The 26,187-nt window shown below is 45.0% G+C and overlaps 1 protein-coding gene across 1 annotated transcript; it reads left to right on the top strand.

The window, feature by feature from the left end:
• On the top strand, positions 1–26,187 carry zmym2 (zinc finger, MYM-type 2). The gene is made up of 26 exons (XM_047337023.1): positions 1–271; positions 7,189–7,914; positions 8,188–8,356; positions 10,215–10,369; positions 10,653–10,801; positions 10,955–11,117; positions 12,690–12,902; positions 13,033–13,189; positions 13,681–13,796; positions 13,918–14,043; positions 14,512–14,662; positions 14,853–15,025; positions 15,122–15,287; positions 15,388–15,410; positions 15,591–15,732; positions 16,006–16,127; positions 16,368–16,518; positions 16,784–16,890; positions 17,131–17,173; positions 17,860–17,993; positions 18,088–18,286; positions 18,388–18,530; positions 19,864–19,978; positions 21,404–21,646; positions 21,768–21,912; positions 23,116–26,187. Exons 1-26 carry the CDS (start codon positions 227–229, stop codon positions 23,345–23,347), a joined length of 4,308 nt encoding a protein of 1,435 aa, XP_047192979.1. The 5' UTR covers positions 1–226; the 3' UTR covers positions 23,348–26,187.

The raw sequence follows: 26,187 nt of genomic DNA, 5'->3' as shown, positions 1-26,187 counted from the left end.
AACGGATGTTTTTTCTTGCAAGAAAACCCGGTGAACCCTTCCGTTTCATATGTACCTGTAAAACGTCTAGCGCATTCAAAATCTGATAAATTATTATCAGAGCATTTCATTATATCCGCACCCGGCGTTTCTTGCACCGGGTGCGGAGTGACTCATCCTCCTCGCGGACGATCTTCGGACGGAAAGTGGAAAGTTCTCCGTTGTGCGCACGCGCTCCCCGGGATTAATGTCAAGGCACAAAAGTGGCGCTGCACCGTCCCGAGCTCCTCCGGTAAGAGACGTTTCGCCGCCGTTCGTTTCTGTTCAACGTGTTTCACTTTTACGCCCAATTCCGTCAAAGTTTGGGGGGAGGGGGCGCAACTCGCGCGAGGCGGATGCCCAGCGACTCCCACCACCACCCCCACCCCGGGGGTCACGCCGGGGCGAGGGGAGACACGTTCAGGCACCAACAAGCAGTCGGTACCGGGGCATGTTGCTGCCGCCGCCGCCGCCTCCGGTCTCCAGTGTTGTTCAGTCGGATCCCTAATGGCGGACGCTGTGCTGCTTTCCGCTGGGGGAGGAGGGGAGGTGAGGGTGGGTGGGGGGGTGTATGGTTGAATGTTGGGGTAATACCAGGGGCTTTTGGGGGTCACGCTGACTCCCGGGAGACCTCACGTAACCCCCCCCCCCGCTGCTCCCGTTCGAGCCCCGTTGTTTACCACCGCATGACACGAATGTGGCTCCTCCGTTCATGTGATACGTTGCGCCGGTGGGGGGGCGCGGCGCCCCTAGCGGCGGCAGGGTGTACCCGCCACTGATTGCGCCGCCAAGGTGGACGGAGGGATAACTCTCCAATTAAAACCCCGGCGTCACAGGTATCTAAGAACCGGGGCTTTTGTTTTTATTCGGATTCAGGTGCTGCTGTGGGGGGGGGGCACCGGGCAGAAGAAATAACCTGGGGGGGGGGAGAGCCCCACGTTGCCAGTCGTCAGGGATTGTGAGTGAGTGTGTCGGTGTGTTTCCGGTCTATTTTCAATCCATTTGATGCGAATAAGTTGTGATCATTTTGTTATTTAATTTTGTTGCCGCTGCTGTTCCAACAATGGCGCAGTCTGTGTCTGCTCTCCTCCCCCGACCCGCCGCTGGTCCAATCGCTGTTTGCGCCAGGAAGGGGCAGGGTGGCGGGGACGGAACGGGGACGGGAGCGGAACGGAACAGCCCTTGAACCACGTTTCTTCTGGATCATAACTTGGGGGAAGCCAACCTCAACCCCCCCCCCCCCCCCCCCCTTAATTTACCCGGGTTCTTTATGGAAGACTTGCGCAGCTCAGGTACAGAGGCTGGTTTCTGTTCGCTGTCCCTTTATTAAAGTTTTTTTTATTTTTTTCTGGGACCCGCAAGTTTTTGGTGAATGTCGCTGCCGAGGGAGAAGCTCTGGATCGGGGGGGGGGGGGGGGGGGGGGGTGAGGCCGCGGTGAACCGGCTGCCTGGACCGGATCTGGCGCTGTGGTGGTGGTGGTGGTCGGTCCTCGTCGTGGAAGCTGAGCTCCTATAGTCGGTGTTAATAATCAAGGGCACGGCCATGGGGGGGCGGGGGGGGGGGCACCAGCCTCCCCCCTCTGGTACAGGCCGTCCGCGTGTGCTGATGCTCAATAGTCGGTCTTTAGTTATAACGTCTAGCTGCCAGGTAACCGGCTGTATGTGTTAGCCCATCATCATCATCATCATCATGGGGGGGGGGGGGGGGTGTTGCGCTTCCCTGGTGTTGGCTGCGCATTACGCATTACGCATCACCACTTGTCTCTTTTCAGTGACATAACCCTCATTATGTAATATTCTACGGCCGTTTGATTTATGAATATGACATTAAGTCTGTTGTGGGGTTTGCGCATCTGGCGCAAAACAGCTGCACGTGGTATGATGTCGACTTCCTGCCCAGCTGATGGTGGTGCTGTTGGAGAGGAGAGGAGGAGCACCTATGTGAAAAGGTGATGGTGGCGTGGCCGGGCCTGGCACTTGTGTGTGTTGAGTGTTTTGTTGCATGGAGGCAACAGCACCCCCCCCCCCCCCCCCCCCCCCCCCCCCCCCCCCCCCCCCCCCCACGTCAGCCCCACCTCTCCCGTCTACCTGGTGTGGAGGTTGGGAGCCAGGTTGCATGTCAGAGCTCATTAATGCTGGATCCTCCGCCTTCCTCCTCTCGTCCCCACGTGAACGCAGCTTTGGCTCATCGCTCTGCATTGCAGTCTGAACCGAGTCTAGACCAGGCTGCTGCTGCTGCTGCTGCTGTTGTTCTTCCTCCTTCCCCCAAAGCAGAAACGCACACAGTTGCTTTACACAGTATATCGGGCCAAAAAAACTAGGATGCATTATTTAAAATTGTTTATTAGCACCTCAGCTCTTTTGGGGAAGGTGTTGCACATGGAGAAAGGTCCTTGGTTGACTACACAGTCACAGGCAGACGTGTTGTAACCCTGACACATGTGATTGTGTTATATCTTCTAGAATAAAAGTTTTTTGAGTTTGATTACACACACACTGTCCCCTTGGACCTGCATTTGGAGAGTGGTTCGAAATCCAATCATTCAGAACACCTTATTGATCTTGAATGTCACGCTGTTTTGGTTATTGCTTCCTGTCACGTGACCCCTGTGTGAGCAGCCCTTCCTCTTCCAGCAGTCGGTGTTTTACAACATGTTTACAGTCAGAAGGCATGTAACTGTTCTGTGCGCAGCGTTGGGTTACGACCTCCTGACTGACTTTGCACTAGCTTGGGGCAGTGGAGTTGTAAACGGTTTATCTTTAAAACAAAAACTGACATGTCCTTTCCATTTAACGTCTAAGAAAAACATCCAGATATGACAGAATTTGTTTTTACTTCAACAGAAAAAAGGGCCAAAAATCATCCAAATGTCTGAATTTTATGCTTTTCCTTATTTTCCATGATGATAAACTGAATTTCTTTGGGTTTTGTTTTTTCTCAGTAGTAATATAGCTTTTGGCGGTATCAGTGAATGGACTGTATATACAATAATTATACAGTATGTTATACTGATTGTATTGTCCAGGGGCCTTTACTATACATAAGAAGCGAAGGTCAACATATGTTTTCGTTATCTGGTTTGACTTAACCTAACATCGACCTCCCTGGATAAACCTGTACTACGAAAGCTGGATATCAACTGTCTCAGATTACGGATTACGAGCGCGTTCATGTGGAAGAGTCAGAACCATAAATAAAGTCTTTTTAATATGATAAGAAAAGCGTTTAAGCGGCACACGTAAAATATCGTTTTATTATTTATTTTTTGTGACTATTTATCGTCACAGTCTCCTCGTGTTGTTCCGAGCTGCAGTGACAGAATATGAAAGTACAAAACTGTCAGAGATTCTGTCTGGAATCAAATAAACTTTATTGAAATTCAGATGAAGTTTTAATATTAATGAGTATGTATTTATTTAGTGTGATAAACTCTCCTTCTGTTTTAAAAACCAGAGTGGACAGTCTGGAACAGTGACATTCCACTCATCTATAAATATCTGCTGCGCTTTTATTACCTGTCACAAACTGTCTGCAAACTCTTTTTGTCCCTGACGGGATCCTGTAGAATGATGACTAGTCATTAGTCGGACATGTGACTTCCTTTGATCATGTATCCCAAAACGTAGCCTGCTCCGGAGCAGGTTAGCCGTCCAGTATGAGTTACCATGGTGATATTGACCCGGTAAGAAGTTAAATGTTGTGTGTATGATTTCTGGTGCATCACATGGAACGTCCATATTTGCCTCTGAGCCTTTTTCCTATCGGTGTTCAATGTTTTGCATTGTTGTTGTTGTTGTCGGCAGACGTGGTGTTGATCATAATTAAATATAATTTTTTTTTTATTTAACCAATGTTTTTATTCAGGCAACATTCTTGTAAGTCTGTTTGTGTTACGATGACAATTGAGATCCAAAAATTGTGGCCTCATTTTTTGGGGGTCATTTTTAGATACATTAAAGGTGCAGTAAGCGATTTTGTAAAAAGCTTGTTTCTCTCTTTGTTGTTGTTGTTGGTGTTGTTGTTGTTGTGATTTGACTGCCGCGAACTCGGGTATGGGACACAGGCGCACTAACCACTTGGCCAAAACCGCAAGTCGCAGCGCCACCCGCGAGCATGTCTCTTAATGTGTCGACGACTGATGTTTACTTTTGGCCTTGATTTCTCTCCGTACTCTGGTTGGCTGAGGACCAGCCAAACGAAAATAAACTTTGGGGAAAGTTGAGATTGTGAATTAAGTTGATGTTAGCCTATGGTATGGCTAGCTTGCTTTGGTCGACCAACCGTTTTGTTCGCCATTTACGTTTCCTGAATGAAGTTGTATTGTTTGCTTGTCGCAGATGGATTAACACGACTTAATTATTGTCGTCAAAGGGATTAACGTAAAAAAAAGCAATGAAATACTTCTACATTCTGGAGAATACGGACGGGTGAGTACTGCAGATTTCACTCGTACTTGAATGTAGGCGGCTGTGAGACTTTACATCTCAAGATACTTGTTGTGAGAAATGATCTCTGGTCATAAAAAAAAGAGACGTGGTGTCCCAGTTTGTAACCATGTGATGTTTCACTGAGCCCTGTGGGGAGGTGAGGCTCACCTGACTGGGACTGACTGGGAGTCAGGCATTGGGCTGAAAGAGGCTATATGTACTTTCTTGCTATTACATACTTGGCCAACGTTAACATTTTAACAGCTGTTACCAATCTCTTTACTGAAGCCTGTATTCTCTGCAATTACCAGTGTCTATAGAAGTGTACGAGCGAATGACTCGACTTCTCACATGATTCATAACGTCAGTAAACATTTTCCCTGAGAAGTTTATGGTTCAATCGCTAGTTTCAAGCCTCTTTCAATACGGCAGGATGTTCAAGATGTTGTACATTGTTGTAAAACAGACAAGAATGCACCCTATACATTGGAGCATTGATACAACTTGATTGACAGCTGGTACTGTCCAACCGGTCTGTGCAGGGTTGTGTAAGGTAGGTGGGTTCTACGTCTGGTTGCAATAAAGCAAGATGGCGCTCGTCAAAACGCTCAAGGCTTCAAAACAGCAGTTCACAAACCAATGGGTGACGTCACATTGTCACAACATGTGGGGGGAAAGTGAAAGTTGTAAAAACTTAGAGGAAAAACAAACGAACCCTGCGCCCGTTCAGTCAAAGGCCGACCTGTTCCCTCTCCAGGTGCCGCCACAGGATGTGGCTTTTATCGCCTGCACCCCACAGTGCTGGGGCCAAAATGGCCGCCATTATGTTAGTCGAGGCAGAACCCCTGGATTCCTCTGTGGTGCAGACTTTAGCTCTGAAGGCTGCGTTCAGGTGCTCTCAGACTCTTCCTGTTCTGAGCTCAGAGATCCGTATCTGCACAGGAGTGTGTGTGTGTGTGTGTGTGTGTGTGTGTGTGTGTGTGTGTGTGTGTGTGTGTGTGTGTGTGTGTGTGTGTGTGTGTGTGTGTGTGTGTGTGTGTGTGTGTGTGTGTGTGTGTGTGTGTGTGTGTGTGTGTGTGTGTGTGTGTGTGTGTGTGCGTGCGTGCGACCTGCAGCTGTCAGCAGTAATGTGATGTGTGGCTTACCGTCACTGCTGTGTAACATTTTTGACAGACGTAGAAAGTGCAGACATCCCCAAAAGTGCTCAAAATAATATTTGATCCCGAATGGCACGAAATCAGCCCATAGTATTTTTACTATATTTCTTCTGTTTGTATGTTTTTGATTTATAGAAATACAACGCAGAAGCCCACATTTGGTAACACTAACGAGTTTACTAATAAAATGGTATTAAAAAGGTCTTTAAACAGTCTGAAATAAAAATTTGGGGAACCCAGAAGCAGTAACCATGACAGTGAGCATGAGCACAAACGACTGAACCAGGCGTTTATTAATTCTTCATCACATTGGGTCTTTAATACATCATTTAAATACTGTGTTGCTAAGTCATCGGGCACCCAGATGTAACGCACATTGAAGTCCCTGTGGTAGTAGTAGTGGGCCTTACCGTCTCCACGGCAACTAAGGTGTAGCTTCACTGGTTGCCATGGACAACGAGAGAGAGAAGCAGGTAAGAGGAGAAGTAGAGTGGCGGCTTGTTGGGTGAGCAGGTGCACAGAACAGTGATGGAGAGAGAGGGAGGAAGAGGAGGATGAGAGGAAGAGATGTCAGGAGGAGGAGGAGGAGGAGGAGGAGCAATGTTGCTCCCGTTGCTGGGCAGGCACGTACCAGTTCTTGGGCGACAGCCATGGAGACATCGCCTATGCTGTTGCATCTGCTGAGCCTTAGCTCCCCCACTTTCATGGTGTTTTCCTGGGGTAATTGCAACCAGAGAAAAGGGCTCGACTCTGGAGCTCAAAGCCGTCCACCAGTACTGGAGCGGCAGTGATTAGTCGATCAATAGAAAAGAAGAAGAAGAAAAATGTTAATTAATCGTATTAAGTCATCTGTCAATCAAAAATGGCAAATGGAATTAAATCTCGGTAGCTCTGTGGTGATTTATAACGGGGCATGTTTTAAAGATTATACGTGGCAGATGAATCTCTAATGAAGATCCGAATGGAAGTGATTAGTTGATCAATCGAATGACAGACAAAAAGTACAATGTTTGAAGCCTCTTAATCAAATACACAGGAAAACTTAGAGGCCTAAAACGTTCTTCTGGTCTGGCTCTTTCTGGAGCGGCTCACATCTGATGGATCCTTGTGTCGCCCCTTTCTCTTACTTCTGTTGTTTTTTTGTTTTTTTTCTTATGTGGCACTGTCCTTTTTTGGGGTGTTCTGTAATCAAAGGCTCATATCTGAGATGTGCTTTGCTTAGAAAATAGACGGATGTTTTAAAAAGGTCGTTCATCTTGAGAAATATCTGAAACCACCAGGCAAATGGAATCCAAACCATTTGCACAACTTCTTCATCTAGAGGTAAGATTTTCGGTGAACTGACCTTTAAAACATGGTCAAGAAAATCAGCCAGTGATGATGGACATAGAGAAGCTGGTCGCTATAACAACGGCAGTTACTTTCAATCAGGCTGGTGGAGGCTGTGTGTGGGGGTGGTGGTGTGTGTGGGGGGGGGGGTCTCTGGGGATACCTGAGCCACCTGTCTAGCTGTTAGACATCATAAAAACCAATCACCGGTGGCGGCTCCAACTAATTGTCGCCTATTGTTTTTTTCTGTCGCCAGGTGGTTGCCTTAGCGATGGATGGGGAGTCAGAACCAAACCCTGCCGTGGCAGAAGAGGCAGGGGAGCAGGTGGAGCCCATGGATGCCACTCCCTCTTCACCCCAGCAGCAAACCACGCCTCCCTCGGAGGAGGCTGGGGAGGAGGTTTCCATGGTAACAGAAGATGAAACCACAAAGGAGGGCGACACAGAGGACAATGACGATGATGTGGTGCTGGTGGAGGAGGAGGAGGAGGAGGAGGAGGCTCCCCAGCCTTCTACCACAACCCTCTCCCACGACATGCCCAGCGCAGACGGCCTCGAGCCGACTGACACCGAGGCGGCTGTAGACATGTCCGCTGCGGCGACGCCTTCCAAGACCCCCAGTCCTCCTGCGTCTTCCAGCGCGTCCACGGTGGAGACGCCTCCAAAGCCTCCAGCCACGGCGGCAGAGCCGATCGTCATCGACGACGAGGAGGACTCTGAACAGAAAGACGCTTCCTGCGCCTCGCGGTCGCCCCCCGGAGCCTCCTCCGTGTCGCACTCGCCGGGCGCGCTCAGCAGCACTGAGCCGGACTCGGAGATCCGCATCGCCAGCGTCACCACGCTGGGCTCCGGTGGCCAGGAGGAAGGCTCCGTTGTCTCCGCGGCCAACACGCCGCCGCATCCGGCGGACGTCCAGGACATGACCCTGATGATCACCTCGGTGACATCGCTGCAGGGAAGAGGAGAGGCGGCCGTCGCGGAGGTGAGGATCAACAGCGGACAAAGTTTCTAATTTCAAACAGAGTGTACTTCTGATGTCTTGTCTTTGGCATCGCAGATTTATTCTTGGCAAATTGAACAACAATATCTTAGTAATGCTGCTGTTATTTTATGCCAGTATTTATTTATCCAAGATTCACTGACGGCTCCTTTAGTTCGACACTCGTCTTTGATTCCCTTGTCACCTTGTGCCCTATAATGTTTTGCCACTAAGGCCTAAAACACAACCTGACCTCAACACCTCTTGTGCGTCCAGGCAGGTGAGGGCCAGGCGGAGGAGAACGGCCTGCAGATCAGCAGCACGTTCAGCCTGAATCCCGACACCCCATCTGGTCGCCCGACGGCCTCCTTCAACCCTGGGCGGGGCTCGGGCCCCCTGGGCCAGCTGGTGCAGAATGGAGACACGGGGACACACAACAGAGCAGGTGATGCATTTATTATCGAGGCTCGCAGAACTTTGAACAAAAATCAGATGCACCGTATCATTCGAGTGGTAGCTGGCCACATGTTCCTGACTTTCATACGTTTATATATTTTTGGGTTCTGTTTTTAAATAACCTGCATGTTGCTTCATCTGAAACTGATACTACCTTCAGCTCTCACTCTTCCTCTCCTGATTGTGTTCCTATGAAACCCGTAGGTGCTCTGTTTCAAAACTATGTCACGTGAGATTGTTGTTTAGCTCAGTTCTTAATTATACCATCTTGAGGGCCCGAGTCCTGCACAGGTCCGGGTTTTGAAAAACCTGCACCCACAATGCTGGGCACCAGAAACGGACCAGCTACCCACAATTCCCTCTAAATCCTGTACCTGTAATGTAATGATATATATCCGTTAATCTTTGGCCTTAAAATCCTGAGACAATCATTAAATGAATGTGACTGAAACATTGTTTAAACAAGGAAGCAGCCTTCATTATTTTGGCTCAAGGGTTCAGGTGTTCAGACTTTGCAGATGGTGTGAAAAAAGGCAGACCCCTTTGTTCATTCAAACGTGTTAGCATCCTGAAAAAATAGAAAAGTAATAACCTGGCTCATCTTTTGTCCGCAGCACAACGCATCTCCACATCTATACATCAGAGTAGAGTGTGGCCTAATACACACTGGACTTATGACCTTGCGCTCGTCACATCAGAGGATAAAATCACTTCTGCTCTTCTGTCACATCAGTTACTTCAGCCGGCTTTTACTTGATGATTTATTCTCATCATCTCACTTGTACCTGAAATCACACGCCCGGGCCAGGTGTGTACACTCAAAGGCTTGGGCGACCTCTCCCTGTCCACGTCCCATTGTTCTGGCAATTCAGCGCATGTGCCATTTCCCAATTCACCCTCCAGTTCACTTGGTGGCAGTAATGCACCACACAGCGTTTGTTTGCCGGCTGTCAACAAGTTGTCCAGAGCAGCTGCCCGTCCGCAGCTCTGGACAACAAAGGCTGCGCTCAACACCACCCGACACAAACAGTTCAACCTGTGCGGACGTTCATCAAGAGGCGGCTCCAGGAAGAGGTCCGCTGAGCTCAGGAAGTGTATCACCATCAAATTTTAACTTTAATTAAATCAGACACTTGTACAGGTTTAACCTGAGCAGATATTTTATCTACAGCTACAGGATGTTGGTAAAGTTCAGTTGCACATTTAAGTATCATTTTAAAAAAAGAGGATTTTCTCTCACCTTTGCTGTACCTTTGGCTGTAAATAAAACTACACCATTTAAAGAATATCTACAGAGAGGGGTCAGCGAGAAATCAGACTACTGACCAGTTGCATGCAAAGTTAATTAGAGTAACAAGTTTCTCCAATTAATCGAACCCTGACTTCCAACGTGGCCTGTGTGTGTGTGTGTGTGTGTGTGTGTGTGAAGCAGAAACGTTCGAGTGTCAAGGGGTTCAGTGCTCGAGGACAACAGGATCAGCATCTTGTGAAATCATTGCCTCAATGAGACAAGAGACACTGTAAACCTGTTCCTGCCAGTCACAATCGTTTTTTGTTGTTTGTTTTTGGTTTTTTTACATTCGAACACACTGAATTGTGGGTAATTGCCTCAAAAACCTATTTCACTTTACGGGCGAGTACTGAGCCCTCAAAGACTTAAATGTCTGAGAATTGTTAAAAAGTGGGTCATTGAGACTTGTTTCTGGACGTGCTCCAGATGGCGCTGTTGGCTCTTTACACAAACTGGCTTCTGGAGATGCATCAGAGTCTCTTTTTCCCCCCTACATTTGACATATGTGGGAATGGAGACAGACATTAATTTAGTTTCTCTTCCTGCCTCCCTCCAGATTCGTGGATCTCCCAGTCAGCGTCTGTCCCCCGCAACCAAAAACAGACGGGGGTGGACTCCCCGTCACCTGCCACCTCGCTGCCCAAACCTCCGGGCCAGTCTTCCTCATCTAACTCATCCTCCAGCTCCCAGCCACAGCCCAGGACAGTCAAGGTGACACACTCTCGTCACGAGAGACACGTGGGACTTAACACGTAATCTGTGAATTCATTACCCTCAGTTATACTATTTTTGAAAGGGGCAGTTTGCGCAATAGAATATTTCTTATCTCTTTGGATACAAGTTTCACATGACCAAGATGTGCATGTCCCTGCAGGCCTGGTTCAGGAGGATGTACTGTAACTTCTACAGGCAGCCAATAGCGTTAAGGTCACACAGTAGATTAGTCATTGCCGTTGTAAAAAACCCTCCTGCGTTCGTGTTTGTTTCGTGCCAGGTGACCTGCGCCAACTGTAAAAAGCCTCTGAAGAAAGGCCAGACGGCCTACCAGCGCAAAGGCTCCACACACCTGTTCTGCTCCACCACCTGCCTCTCCGCCTTCTCACACAAACCCGCCCCCAAGAAGGGCTGCACCATGTGCAAAAAGTGAGTCTGGAGGCACATTTAATGGGTTTGAGATTTGGGATTGTTTATATGAGCTGTGAGGGGAACCATAAAACAAATCCTGTGGTTGACCGATGTACATCTTCTCTCGATGCTGATCTATCTGGACTCTGCGTTTGTGTCGTTTTTTTCCAGGGACATCACGAACATGAAGGGCACCATCGTGGCCCAGGTGGACTCCAGCGAGGCTTTCCAGGAGTTCTGCAGCACGGGCTGCCTCGGCGCGTACGAGAACAAGCAGAACCCGCCCAAGTCGGGCCTCAAGACCAAATGCACTGTGTGCGGGAAGCTCACAGAGGTCAGTCAGTCTGACGCACTCCACAAACACTGTGCTCGCAACGCACACGCTTCGCTTTACCTGACAATTAAATGAATAATTGAGTAGCAATGGGCAAAAAAATACACTGAGTAAGAGGGGAAGTATATTGGGCTACATCTGCACATGTGTTTCTTTAACGTCTGACATCCACACTACTTTTCGATCCCCCTTAAAATGGAGCCTTTAGTTTTGAAAACTCCAGGGTTATGTTTTAGTCTTGACGGGCAGAAACAAAGATTTTGGAAATGATAACGCAGTCACACCCATTCGCTTCCTGGTTGTTGTTTTTTTATCAGTCACAACTCGTCTGCCAGCGATGAATGCGAAGCGTCGCTCACTCTTACTGTCAGCAACACTATGTGTTGTGAAATGTAAAGAAAATCCCCTGCTCTTCGTTTAAAGTAGATTCTACAACTAAGCAACCAAACTAGACGGATCTGCACCTGAATGATCAGGTGATAGGTGTTTTCAAGTGTGTTCGTATGGGAGGAAGTTTACTTTTGACCAGAGCTGAAACAATCGTCTGGACAGAAATATTCAAAATTAATAATTTAAAGATGTCTAATAGCCTGATTCCCTCAGTGTGCAGCAGAGGGAGCTTTAGTCCTGTTGGCCTTCACCTCCTCTTCTTTATTTACATTGCCGGCCCGGGAGTTTGTTTTAAACAAACCGTCCGTTTCTCTTTCCCTTTCTTTCGTTCTCTGTTTTATTGTCTTCCTCCTCCACCAGGTCACTTTTCATTCAATATTTATCTGTACTTGTTCCTTGTCTATCTTGCTTCACTGTGTCTCTCTCTTTCACTCCCTTCTGTCCTTTTCTTGGCTATTTTTGTTTTCTGTATCCCTCCATTTCATGATGGGCTTCTTAGTCGGCCTTCAGCTTCAGTCGCCATGGCCACCACTCGCTACAACAGTCGATCAAGGATTGTGGTCGGCGGTAGTGTTGAATTAATTTTGTACGCGACGTGAGAGACGCTCGCAGCCCTGTCAAGTGTTCAAAGCATCGAATATAAATGAACTAACAAGCAAGACAGGTTTTTTAGAATTATTTTCTTACTCATTATTTCATAGCTAACCAGAGCTACTGTCACCTAGCAACCACAACTATCTGCAGCTGTGACATCATGTAGATCATGTGCATTATTCATGTCATCGCCCTGATTTTCATTAGCATATAAAAGCAACACCTATATATAGCAACACCTATGTATATATATGTATGTATGTATATATGTATTTATTTATTTATTTATTTATTTATAATTCTTTTCCCTGACGACTCCTACAAGATTATTTTGCTTTAATATTCTGCCTGTCTGCCTGTGTGATGAATTGGTGTTGTGTGTATGCTCATATTGTATGTGTTAATAAATTTGTCCCATCTATGACAACTTTAAAGCTTTAGAGCAGCAAAGAAGCCTCACAGTTAGTTTTCCACAAAAAAGTTTGTTCCTACTATCTCCACTTAGTTGAAACAAAGTGTGATGAAGTTTAGTTAATGACGCCCTTGGTGCCACTTCTGGATTATTATTTTTTCTCTCTCTGCCTACAGATCCGGCACGAGGTCAGCTTCAAGACGGTGACGCACAAGATCTGCAGCGACGCCTGCTTCAACGTCTACCGCCGGGCCAACGGGTTGATCATGAACTGCTGCGAGCAGTGTGGCGACTACCTGCCCAGCCGAGCGTCCGCCAACCACTTCCTGCTGGTCGACGGCCAACAGAAACGGTTCTGCTGCCACAACTGCATCAGGGACTTCAAGCAGGTACCTCGGTCTGCTCGACCAACTAGGCCGATCGCAGTTTTTGTGACCTGAGATAATATTGCGGTTTATTTTGCCTGCTTGTGGTTTTGATTTGATGTTTGTTTTTGTCCCCCTGCACTCTGACCCACAGGCCCACAGTAAACTCGCAAGCTGCGCCACTTGCAAAACGCTGATCAAGACAGGCGAGGTGCTGCACAGCTTTGGAGCGGACGGCACAAGCACCATGTGCTCGTACTGCTCCGTCAACTGCATGAACAAGGGCAAGATCGCATCCACCTCTTTCCACAGTGAGTACGCAGGAAAGACGGTGAACAAACTTTGAGAGAGAACTTAATCTGACCTACGATCTTCCCTTGATCTGGGAATTGACCTTTCACATTGAATTTTATGGCATGATTATGTTTCCTGACCATAATGTTCGAGCCTCCAAGTAGAGTTCCATGTGTCCTGTAAAATGTTCAGCATGAGCCAAGGTTAGGCTACGAGTAGCGGAAACATATTGAGCATTCATCCTGATAAGTGCTTGGTGGCCTTCTGTTTATGTTCAGAATTAATTACAGTATGTTCCAATGATTGATTTCTGGCTTGACAAGGCAGCAGAGAAAAGCTGCAGTCAACCAGTTTGTTCACTTCTGGTCATAAGTTTTCCTCCCAGCAAACCAACGAGACTTATGAACCGTTAAATTCACAATTAAGAAAAATATTTGCCTACTATTAGTAGAAAAAAACCTAAATCATATTGTGTGAGTGTTAACGTTTCACGTCTGTGTGTGTGCAGATACAGAGCCGTCGTGTCACTCCTGTAAGAGGAATTCGTTACCGCAGTACCAGGCGACGCTGCCAGAGGGAAACATCCTCAACTTCTGCAGCTCACAGTGTGTCACCAAGTTCCAGGTGGGGTCGTCATTCAAAGAACATTTTTACAGTAGAAAGTATCTGGTCAATAAAGGACATTTTAAAAACATTTTTAGTGGACTCTATAGTGAAATTATGCGATTGCTATTTATTTTTTTAGAATGCTCCTCTTCAAACGACCACCAACGGACAGACGCCTCTCTCCACCACAAACAACACTGTCCAGCTGAAATGCAACTACTGTCGAGGAGCATTTAGTTTGAAGCCTGAAACTCTGGAGTGGGAGGTGAGACCTCGCACTCTCTTTATTGTCTTTCTTTGTCTTTCTTTTTTCCCCCAAAAATAGTACTTTATGGTAGCATTAAGTACTAAAAACAATAAAATTGTGATGCGGGCTGAGCTGAAAGGATTAGTCTCTTAACAGAACATTTATTTAAAGCAAAAATGTGAATATCTGCTTTTCATGCAAAATGTAATGTAATTTTTATATGTCAACTCGGACAATTATACATTTTTATGGGGCTTTTTTTTCAATCAGATAATTGGGGGGAAAAAAAGGAGACTTACCTATTATGGAAATGATTAGACCTTGATATGAGACAGGACTATTAGTCAGGCAGTAGCTGACCGTGATAAAATTGTCAAATAAAATCAACTGTATATCACTTATCTGCAGTAGCACCTTGTACTTTACAATACATTACTTTACAAATATATATACATATTTATTTATCATGTGTCATCTTGTCTTCAGGATAAAGTCTACCAGTTCTGCAGTAAGAACTGTTGTGAGGACTACAAGAAGCTCCACTGCATCGTGACGTTCTGTGAGTACTGCCAGGAGGAGAAGACGCTACACGAACACGTCAAGTTCTCCGGGGTCAAGAGGCCTTTCTGCAGTGAAGGTACTAATCTAATCTAATCCGTGCGACACCTGAAGAAACTGCCTTTCCCACGGTGACTGTTTTGTTTGCCATATTTGTTGTGACACCACTTTTTTAAATGAATTCATCATCTGCCCTTCATCACTTTGTCTTTCCTTCTCTTTGTTTGTTTCTTTTCTTTCTCTTTTGTTCCATCTGTCGTCTCTTCCAGGCTGTAAGCTATTGTATAAGCAGGACTTCATCAAGCGGTTGGGTCTGAAGTGTGTCAGCTGTAACCACTGCAGCCAGCTGTGTAAGAGAGCCGTGACGCGGCAGCTCGGCGGCATGACTCGGGACTTCTGCAGCGAGACGTGTGCCAAGAAGTTCAACGACTGGTACTACAAGGTCTGCTCGCACTCGCCGTGGCCTAATTGTGCCAGAGGAGAAAGTCAAAGAAAAATGTGACTATGTTGTGTGACCATGTCTCGTTGTGGCCACTAGGCGGCGCGGTGCGACTGCTGTAAGGTGCAGGGAAGCCTGACGGAGTCGGTGATGTGGAGGATGGAGATGAAGCACTTCTGTGACCAGGATTGTCTGTTGAAGTTCTACTGTCAGCAGAACGAGCCCATCATGGTCACGCAGAAAGGCCCCGAGAACAGCAGCATGGGTACACGTCAACACCACGTCTGAACCTTTGGCCTTTGTGTCACTCAGATTTTATTCATGAGGCAAAGAAGTGATGGTATTTTATTTTTCCTCTTTTACAGGACTTGAAGGAGCCAAACATGGGGTGAGTCAGAATGTGGAAAAGGTGTAGATGCCAAAAATTGTTTGCTGCACAAATATTTTTATTTTCTGTTTTCGTCGAGCAGATTAAGTCCTTTTGATTGTACATTTAGTAACGAATCCTTTTTGTTTTGATTTTACTTTAGCAGTGTGTGTTGTTTTTTTTTCCTCGTCCGTGTTTCAGCTGGTGAACCAGGGCACGCTGGCGTACGCCGGCGGAGGTTTGATGCGAGACGTCAAGAACAAGGCGGTGCTCTGCAAACCGCTCACGCTGACCAAGGCCACGTACTGCAAGCCTCACATGCAGAGCAAACTTTTACAGACAGGTAAACACCACGTCTCACATAGAAGATGATTTTGTATTTTGACTCTAGTGGAGAGAGACGTAGAACATGGTTAAAGGGAATTCATATGATGCGGTTGTTTAAAGACTCATGCTAGTTAAGTCTTGACACATGCATAATTTTTATAGTGTAAAGAAATCAATCAAATTTGTTTCATCTGACAAATGCAGAAGAATATTGGAAGTTTTCACCTTAACAGTTATGCAGAGGTTGACAAATTAAAAATTCACACTTTATGATTCTGCATATCCACAGATGTAGACGATGGTGTCAAGAGGGAGTATGTTCCTGTGCCCATACCTGTGCCTGTCTTCATCCCCATGCCCATGAATATGTATTCCCAGGTCACCCCCACTCCAGTCACTCTGCCTGTACCGGTAAGACCTTACGTCACGTTTGGAATATCCACACTCAAAGGCAAAAAACTTGTTATATGTTGCTCAGTCATAGCCTGTATGATAAATATTAATGCTTGTGTGTGAGCAAAGTGTCAAACACAAGAGTTAATTAATGTTATGTTGTTTTTTTTAAACGGTGTGAAACAAATCTTACCAATTCCAATTTTTTACAAATCCCAGTCTTCTGATTACTGAACGAAACGCTGTGTCCGGTTCCAGGTTCCTGTGCCTGTGTTCCTGCCCACCACCCTCCAGGGGGCGGAGCAGATCGTCCAAGCCATCAACGAACTGCGAAACAAGTTGCCCCCCAACCCCCTGGAGGCCGACTTGATCTCCATGGCTGAGATGATCGCAGGGGACCAGAAGCCAGGTTCGCTCATGAGAGGGTTTCTGACTTTTCCGTTCTTACTTAACGTTAACGTCCAGAAAGCCTTGGTTTTACTGGCTGAGGCTAATAATCTGTCGCTAAATATTTTGCTGCCACCCAGATGCAAAAACTGGGGCGAAGAAAATTCTGTTTCTGATGTTAAAACATTCAGGAAACACAACAGCTAATAACAATGTCGTGTTTACAAAATGTCCGGTCGAATACATTTGAAGACAGTGAAGGAGGTCGTGGCTTTCGTGTGTTTCAGATGTGAAGCAGGTGAAGGTGAAGAGTGAACGAGGAGGCGAGGAGTCCTCCGGAAGCAGCTCTGAGAAAGAAGAGGAGCAGAAAGAGGAGGAGCAGAAAGAGGAGGAGATGGAAGAAGAGGAGGAGAAAGAAGAGGAGCTGAAAGAGGAGGGGAAGAATGAGGAGGAGAAGAATGAGGAGCTGAAAGAGGAGGGGAAGAAGGAAGAGCTGAAAGAAGAGGAGAAGAAAGAGGAGCAAAAAGAGGAGGAGCTGAACGAAGAGGAGAAGAATGAGGAGGAGAAAGAAGAGGAGCTGAGAGAACAGGAGGAGGAGGAGGAGAAAGAAGAGGTGCAGAATGAGGAAGAGGACAAGTATGAGCCAGACCTGGATCTGGAGGCTGACTTCCCCCAAGGTAAACACACAAATTAAGTTCTAGACAATCTGTCAGGGACTATCAATGTCATGCTATAACATATTTTACGTTATTAATTTAAATAAGAGTATAACTTTTACTCTTTTACTTATCATTTTTACTCTTATTTTCATTGTTTACGAAGCATGACAGACATCATTCACATCATGACAAAAATGACTGAATAGAATCATAATTCCTTAGATTATTTTGTCATTCAAACGCTCCCATGTACGAAGGGACTATTTCATTAGTTGTCAAGCTCCACAAAAATGTTGGGATGACTTTGTCAATCCTAAGGGGAAATGAGACATCCTGTCACAGTTGTTTGGTAGATGTATGTCCTTCCTTCTCATTCATTCTGCGTTATGAAGCGGCTATTATGTGTCATCATCTGACTGCACGGGGTTTTAATGGATCAGTACAGTTAATTGAGATTAAAATTCCTCCCGATAGTTATTTCTGGACCTCCTGTCCAATCAGAGGCCTTTAGATGTGGCGTACTGTCCAGAGGAGGAGTGTGAGGTCATCAACCAAGCTTTCAAAGGCTCAGCTTATACAGCGGACAGAATATATATATATATATATATATATATATATATATATATATATATTCTGTCCGGGCTTTTTCATTTTCACCTCACGAAAAAATAAGAATATAACACAACAGATGTTTCCTGTCTCAGCCTCAGACCCTGTTCCGGTTCTCGATGGCCTTGACGAGGACATGGAATTCTCTCTACCTCCGGTTCTGGCAGAGGAGCAGGAGGAGTCAGAAGAGTCGGAGGAGTCGGCACCTCGACCGCAGCCCAGGAGACAAGTATGTACAGTGCACACATAAACACTTGTGACGACATACACTGTACAGGTTTGTGCTGTCCCCTCTGTAGTAACCCGTTGTGTTTGTGTCGCAGGGGAACAAGCGGCGGGCCGTAGAGGAGAGTTCCGACTCAGCCTCGTCGCCTTCTTCCCATCCAGCCGGCAGAACCTCAGAGGGACGGTCGCGGTCGCTGCCTCTCAAAGCTCGCTACGGCATCAACGCCTGGAAGCGCTGGGCGCTGTCCCCGTGTGACCAATCAGATGACACCAAAGTAAAGGACGGATCCAAAGCAGGTATGCAACGTCAACTGCCCGACTCTTAAGTAGTAACTGTATGAGATTATAATAAAGCCAGTAGGACGATGCGTTTGCTAACCCGTTCCCGTCTCTTGCAGCTCGGTCCAAAAGTAACCTGCTGTCGCTGAGTTCAGAGGAGCTGAACGCGGCGCTGTCACGGTTCGTCAGGGAGGTCTGCCGGCCCAGCGGGGAGCGGTACTCTCCAGACAGCATCCTCTACCTCTGTCTGGGGATCCAGCAGGTTGGTACCGAGCCAGAGACTCGCGCTACATCCACTCTACTACGTTTTACTCCGGAGGGCCTAAGACTGAGACGTTTGACTTGTACACAATCATGTGGCTGATGGAAGGGGTAGCCGAGACTGACGGACACCACACTTGAGGCAGGAACTTTCTCAGAGGAGAGGACGGCCATTTTCTTTGCTTTGTTTGAAGCATTAGGAAAATGACAATGGCATGAAGTTGCTGTCTGTGCCTTTGTCCTGAATTCATACTTCATACTTATGATGAAAAAAGGTTCTTAATGTGCTAATGGGCGCTGTTCTCCCACAGTTCAATTTTCAAAAGTAAAAAATAAAAAAAACGGATCAAAAGAAATCTTGAAAATATTTCAAAATATTCATATCTTTTGAAGCTGTTTTTCATACTTTGAGTCACATCTAATTTCCTGTTAGTATAAAATGTTAAAGTATTTTGAAACAGTATCTGTTCAAGCTCACCCTGTTCACCGTTGGTAACAAGTAAATGCAAACGTGGCATAAAAATACCTTTTGATATAATTATGAAAAAGAAAAAAGGGTTGTTTTTTTAAAAAGCGAGGCATCTCTGGTGATCCCGCCAATACCACTGTACTAATTTTGTAAAGTATAGTTTCACTGACCAAACTATCACACAAATATATATATTAACTAATATAATAAACACAAAATAACAGTGAGACTTTAAATTGTAATATATTAAAAACAAATATTAACATTCAAATAATTGTTTTACTTGAAATTCCATCTGCAACCATGTGGAGGTAGGAACTAAGTTAAGAGGGAGTGATTCCCTGTAGGACAGACATTAGTGGTGCACACTCCCCCCTCTCCCCTCCCCCTTTCTTTCCCATGTGAGCGGCGACAGCATGGCTGCAGAGAGGAGCTCTGGATTCTCTAAACTCCTCTGGATTGGGATCTTTCTAAAAGAAAAGTGTAAGACTGACTCACCTGGTTGTGTGAAAACAAGGGAATATATAGATTTGATTGGTTTATGTTTAGTTTCATCAAGAACTGTGGTTTAAAACACTTTCCTAGAGCAGGCCTTTGTCTTCTCCAGGCCTGCTGTAACAGGCTTTGCTACTATTTTAAAGAAAACATTTTTTAATAATGCAATATGTAAAATATAACTTATTAGTGTCCTGTGATTATAATTCTTTGCTGTTCACATCCTGAAAACAGTGATGATCATTTAAAATATGAGGACACTCAAAGTTCTGATGTTTTCCGCGTGATTAATTTGAACTTTTTTAAAATTTATTGTAGTTTTTAAATGTTTGTTTGTTCATATATATATATATATATATATTTTTTACAGCACCTTCACGCCAAAGGCCGAACGGATGATCTGTTCAGTGACTTGTGCTACCAGCAGTTTGGAGAAGAGCTGAACAAAGTCCTGAAGGACTGGCAGCCCAGTGTGCTTCCCGATGGTGAGTGGAGTCGACCGCACTCTTCATATGAACATCCACCCTGCAACGAATTACTGTTTTATCACATTTTAAATCTCCTCAAAGACAATTGATGATACTGTAATGACAAAAAAAACTTTATCAAATTGAAATTCAGAGTTGAAATTGAATCTCCAGGTTTTTTTCATGACTCAGAGATGATTCAATAAGTCAGACTTTATTTAAACAGCACTTTTCATACAAACAATGCAACATGAGGGTTTTTACAGAACAACAATGTAAACAGAAAGCGAGGAAACTCTATTGTAAATCATCTTAGATTCAAAATGAGGAAATCATTGAATGCAGGTAAAAAAAAAGGATAAAATACTAAATGAGATGAGGAAAAGATGGTTAAAATGCTAAGAGTTGCTAGAAGGATACATGTGAAATAAAGAAAAAGTTACAAAATGCCTGTAAAGTAGTAAAAATATTGGGTATTAAAGGAAAAAGAAATCAAAGTTAAAAGCTGTATAAATAAATAAGATTAAATTAAAAGTCCAAGTAAACACGTAGGTCTTGAGTTTGACTGGACCTACAGACGGACATCTTGGAGGGAAAGTCTTCCATCGTGGCGAGGATGCTCGTCAGCGCCAGCTGGTGGCCGAGGGCCGCTATGTCACCTGAGCAGTGTCCAGTGATTATAACTCTTCTGCTGTTCACATCCTGACTCGCTGTGATTGCACTGAAAATGTCGTATGAGGACACTGCGTCAATACTAACAGGGTGTTTTCTCTTTCATCCGTGTAGAGAGTTATTGTTATGGCTCTCAAAATTCCCACAAAATGTCCTTCCTGTTTACGTTTTTTTAGAAAAAGTGGTAAAATGATGTACCAAGTGAAAAAGGTTAGAAAACAGAAATGAGGCAAAAGTAAAGAAATAAGCAAAAAAAATCTTCATTGTTGATGTGTAGATACTCAATGTGCCACAGTTAGTTGCTTTATTTTAAAGGTCCAGTCTGCGGAAAATTATGTAGAATATGTTCATGAATTTCCTGCACATTTAATTTGTATATAATCACATCAGTTTGAAATAAAACTTAAGGAATATCTAATGCAGCTAAAAACTACAGGTTAAGCATGCAAGTTACTTTCTAAATAAATTCTAATTCATATTGAACAATTTTTCATTTACCACCTAATTTTTTAATTAAATTTTTTTACTCTTAATATAAGAAGTGTTTATTAAATAAAAACAGAAACTAACACTTTCCTCATTTCCCTTGTGGTTTATTCTGAGTAAATTTTCATCTAAATACCAGATTATTTTTAGATAATTATGAGGAAAGTTTTCAAGTAAGATAGTTGGTAAATAAAAGAACTTTACACGGAAACGCAACCAAACTTGTGAAGGATGCTCAAACATATTGTTGTTAAATAGCCGATGTGAACGTGTTGTTGTCTCCAGGCTCTCTGTGGGGTCGAGTGGAGGAGCAGAGCCTGTGGAGCAGCCGGCAGCTCGGGGAGCAGAGTCCCGCCGCCCTGCTGCGCTCGCTCGTCTACCTGAACACCAAGTACTTCGGCCTGCGCACGGTGGAGCAGCACCTGCGCCTCTCCTTCGCCAACGTCTACGGCCCCGACACCGTCCATCCTGTCACCAAGGAGACCAACGTCTGCATCCGCGTGCCTTCCATCTCTCAGGATCACCACGGTGAGCGAGATGATCAGACAGGCGTCAACAGTTGATTTCAAGTGTGTCAAGTTTGAGTCCTGCTCTCTTGTCTCCGACACACAATCCTGAAAATATTAATAATTCGTTGTTGGTTCTTCAGTGCAAACAGAGTGTAGGAAGAGGAAGCGGACGCTGGAAGAGGGCGATCAGGACTACGAGCCGGACGCCGACTCGGGAGGCTCCGGTGTTCGCTGCCCGGTCAAGAAGAACGAGTGCCACCTGTACGACCTTTACAGATCCAAGTGGTGAGTTCAATGTCTTCACTGCTTCAGTTTATTTCCGTAGAACACACTTTCTGGAGCCTAACCCCTTCGCCGGAATACTTTTAATAATTTATGTAATGTAAATGATGGGGTTAGAAAAATTAAAATCCCTCTCACGTACTTGTACTTTTCATTTAATTTATTTTTAATCTACTCTAGACAGAATCCCCTGCTCTTTATTTCTGAACAAGCTGCAGCTAATAATTAATTTATTATCAGTCTTAATGTTTAACATTTAACCGGTTTCATGACAAATATTGGTAAAAAAAAAAGGGCTGCCACTTATAATTATTTTCATTATCAATTTATCTGCAAATTTCTTTTTATTAAATGTTAGAATTAGCTTAAAAAAACGCCATCATAATTTTACTAAACTTTAAATATCCCTTTTGTCCGCATAACAGTTCAAAACCCCAAGATTCTCAGCCGACATTTTTTTTTACCTTTGCAATAGTTGCAGATTATTTCTCTGTCAATTGACATGGACAATGCTGACACAAAAGGGTGGATGATGCCACTCGCCCAATGTGTTTTCCACAAATAGTTTATTTTTCAGCGACCAACCGTCCAGAACTCAGAAAAAAATTATTATATTCATTTTACAAAGATGGAAAACGAATAAGATCTTAAGATTTGAGAAGCTGCACTCAGTGCATGTTTTAAATTTTTTCTTCAATGATTATTTTTTCTGTCAATTTATTCATTTGTTATTATATTCATTGTTATCACTGTTATATTCACTATAATATCACTATTATACATGCAGTTATTTTCTGCGGAAAGTTTGATTTAGAGAATGTTTGTCTGCCTAATAAAACGTTTTCTACATCTCTCCTAAGTCCTGTGATTATAACTCATTGCTGTTCACATCCTGAACCACAGTGTTGATTATTTAAAGATGAGGACTGATCAAAAAACAATGTGTTATCAAAACTTCCATTTACAGTCAAATCCAGAACAATAAATTCACATCTCTCTCTCTCTCTCTCCCTTTTCATTCTCTGCCTCCTTCCTCCTTTTCCCCTCATCCTCTCAATCCTTTCATTTTTACCATCCTCTTCTTTTAACTCCACTCACCCTCCTTTATTTTTCTCTCCTTATTTTCCTTCCTCTCCCTTTACTGTTCCCCCTCCCTCTATTTTTTTGTTTCTCTTCCCCTACTGTCCCGTCTCCTCCCCGCTGCAGCCCGACGTTGTTGCGGGAGCGTCTGGACGTCTTCTACGTTCAGCCGGATCCGGCCTGCGGCCCCGACGACCCGCTGTGCTTCACCTCCACGCCACTGGAGCGACGGATTCTGGAGAGCCTCCTCACCAGAGTCCTCCTGGTCAGGGACATTTACACAGACAAACAACGTCTGGGGGAGGAGGAAGAGGACGGGGAGGAAGAGGACGGGGGTGAGGTGGCCGGGGGAGAGTAGCAAGTCAATTTGGACTAATGTTAGTCGAGCCAGATCAGCCGGCGGGGGAGGAGGAGCTTAGCGAGTAGCGTGCGCTCCTCCTCCTCGACGAACTGCCGTTTCCTCCCGGTGAGGGACGTCTGCAACAGAGACGCTGAAACAGGTAGAGGATGACGAGCGGCCCAAAACTTTGCACTTCTGCAGACTGAGTCACAAAAAGGAAGTGGGAAGTTAAAGAAGCTCGAGGACAAAAAAAAAGAACTAGTCGGGATCAGCGGGAATTGGTAGAAGCGTCGGAGGGAAGTTAAATCAGGTGAAAAGTGTTTTCATCATCACGATTGTTTTCTAATTGTCGGACAAGCAGCTGGCGGAAGTTTAAGCTTTTAACAACATAGAATCTTTATCAAATGCTTAAACAAAGTTTATCAGCAGCCACCAGGAGGCGACAGAGGGACAGGAAGCCATCAACTCTTTTGTCGGTCGTCGGCTTCTTGTCAGGACGCCATCGCTCAAAGAGGAGAGTGGAGAGTGACTTCAGATTTATTTTATGTTTTTCTAAGTGAATCAGTAAAGGCACAGGAAGGAGTCGGGGTGAAAACCAGAAGCATCGCCCAGAGGAGCAGAAGGAAGTTGGAAGGTCTGGTAGGATTGAAATTCCATCTTTGATACAGTCACCAGTTCTAAATGGAATCAAAACCATTTTGATCTTCTCTCTTCCCCCCCATCAACTAGTGTTCCCAACAAATTCATGTTTCCCCCGAACGCTGGAAACTTGTGTAAATGTCACTTTATATCTCAAGATGTATATTTTAAAATGAAATTTGAAACACTAAATATTCTCTGTCACGCGGGACAACTTTACTCCGGTGGTGTAACGATGAACTCTCCGCCATCCAGTGACGACAGCAGATGTGAAAACCTTAAGCGTCACAAACATTGACAACCGTCCAGGTTGTTTGGCTCATACTCAGGTTGAAGTGGCGTTAGGTTCCAGTCGAGCCGGCGAACATTTGCTCTAGTGGAGCAACAAACACTTGCACAGCTACTTATTAAACCCAACATCCCTCCCTGTAATCTGCTACTTGTATTATTGATCCCCAGACAGTTCTAAAACAAGAACACAAAGCGATGGAGAATCCCAATCCCCTCCTCCTTAATCTCACTGGACGTCAAAGAACCAAAGAGATTTCTTGTGTCCCGAGTTCACTCAAGAATATCGGGAGGTGAAGTTGTGGGAAAGAATAAGTTGCAATTAGATTTGGGAGACGGGGGCAGAGAGAGATATCGCCGAAGCACGCAGACCAGGTAAAATAAGAAATCTCCATTTTCTTCTCCCATGTCATTCTTCCAGCTGCATGAAAGATGGAATTTCAGACTTTTCCAACAGCGTCTCTAGGCGCCTCTTCCTCAGTCAGGGCGACCTCCTGTGACACGCACCTCCATTTAGCCGGGGCTGCTTTCATTCCATTGTCCCGCTCGCCGCTCTTCCTCTCGTCAGTGCTGCTCTCAGGCGAAGAAAAAAACGTCGCACAAGAGGATTTGAGGCCGGGGGTCGGGACTGATCCCCGTGGGCTCGGGGGTCGGGACTGATCCCGACTCGACGTGGTGCAGGGTCAAAGGCCGACCCACCGACGTGCTGCGTTTCTTTCCAGGACAGTAGGGGGAACCTTTCATTCGTGCCATGTAGCATCGTTGTGCGCACTAAGCCCAGCTCGGGTCGCTTTGAAGTGTAAATATCTCAGAAACAAGTCCACACAGAGGGACAGAGTCATTCGAGTTAGATGGAAAAAAACAACCTTTTTATGATTTTTTTTTTGACTGAATATTTATTTCTTTTTATTACTTTGTGTCCTTTGGGGATTTATGGGTGTCATTTCCTTCAACGGTCATTCAATTCGAAAACCCCTCTCGCACAGTAAAGGTTCTCTGTGCGGCGACATGAAGGAACGCTGGTTATTCCCAGCTGTGTTTGAACGTTTCCTTTTCCCGCCTCTGTCCCCCGTGTTTTGTAATTTCGTGCGATTTTTCACCTCCGCCTCCTTTTTAAAACTACAGATTGATTTTAGTTTTAAGAAGTGATCACTTTGTTAATAAGTGGCGAGGACAACGAGGCAACGGATTTATTGTATTAAAGAATTGGCTTTTATGTTTGATCTTAGTTTTTTTCTTCCATGAACTGAACTGTCCAAAAATCCGTAATTAATTTCTTTGATTTTGTGTTTCATATACATGCCCCCTTTTTTACTTTTTGGCCATTTTTTTTTGTTTGTTTAATTAAAAAAAAAATTGTGTTCAATGAATTTCAGGAAGTGTCATAAAGTTAAAATCAACTTGTATTCACTTTTATTCAAACACAGCGACATCTGTACACCCTCCGAATGTGTGCTTCCACCACGACCCTCCAGATGTTGAGATCTGACCGCGGTCGATGTCTCGCATTTCCTCAGATAAAGAAGAAAAGTAAATCAAAACGTGTCTTTTCAAAGTTCTATTTTGTCTAAAGAGCAGGTTGTGCTAAGGTGTCGGCCGCAGCGTCTCATCACAGGAACAAGGGCAGTGGAGAATCCAAGTCTTTAAACTTTTACTGTGGAAGTTGAGGAACCCCTGATTTTTAACTGTCCCATTTTTTAAATTTTTTTTTTATTTTTCCTTTCCCCTCCCCCTGCTGGACTCGGAGGCAGCGACCGAACCTGCCCCCACGGGTTTGGACCGATGCGTTAACATGCTGTGGCTTCGACGCCAAATGTGAATGTGCCTATCTGTAAATACTGAAAGTGAGTGATTGTGACTTTTGAGTCTGATGCTACGTGTGGGCTGATCTGCTGATACGGTCATGTTAAATAAAATGATTTCATTTTCTA

Source organism: Scophthalmus maximus, chromosome 14 (assembly GCF_022379125.1).
Source record: "Scophthalmus maximus strain ysfricsl-2021 chromosome 14, ASM2237912v1, whole genome shotgun sequence".
Lineage (NCBI taxonomy): Eukaryota > Metazoa > Chordata > Actinopteri > Pleuronectiformes > Scophthalmidae > Scophthalmus > Scophthalmus maximus.
Note: the sequence above shows the minus strand (reverse complement) of the source record. Positions and strands in the feature narration are given on the sequence as shown.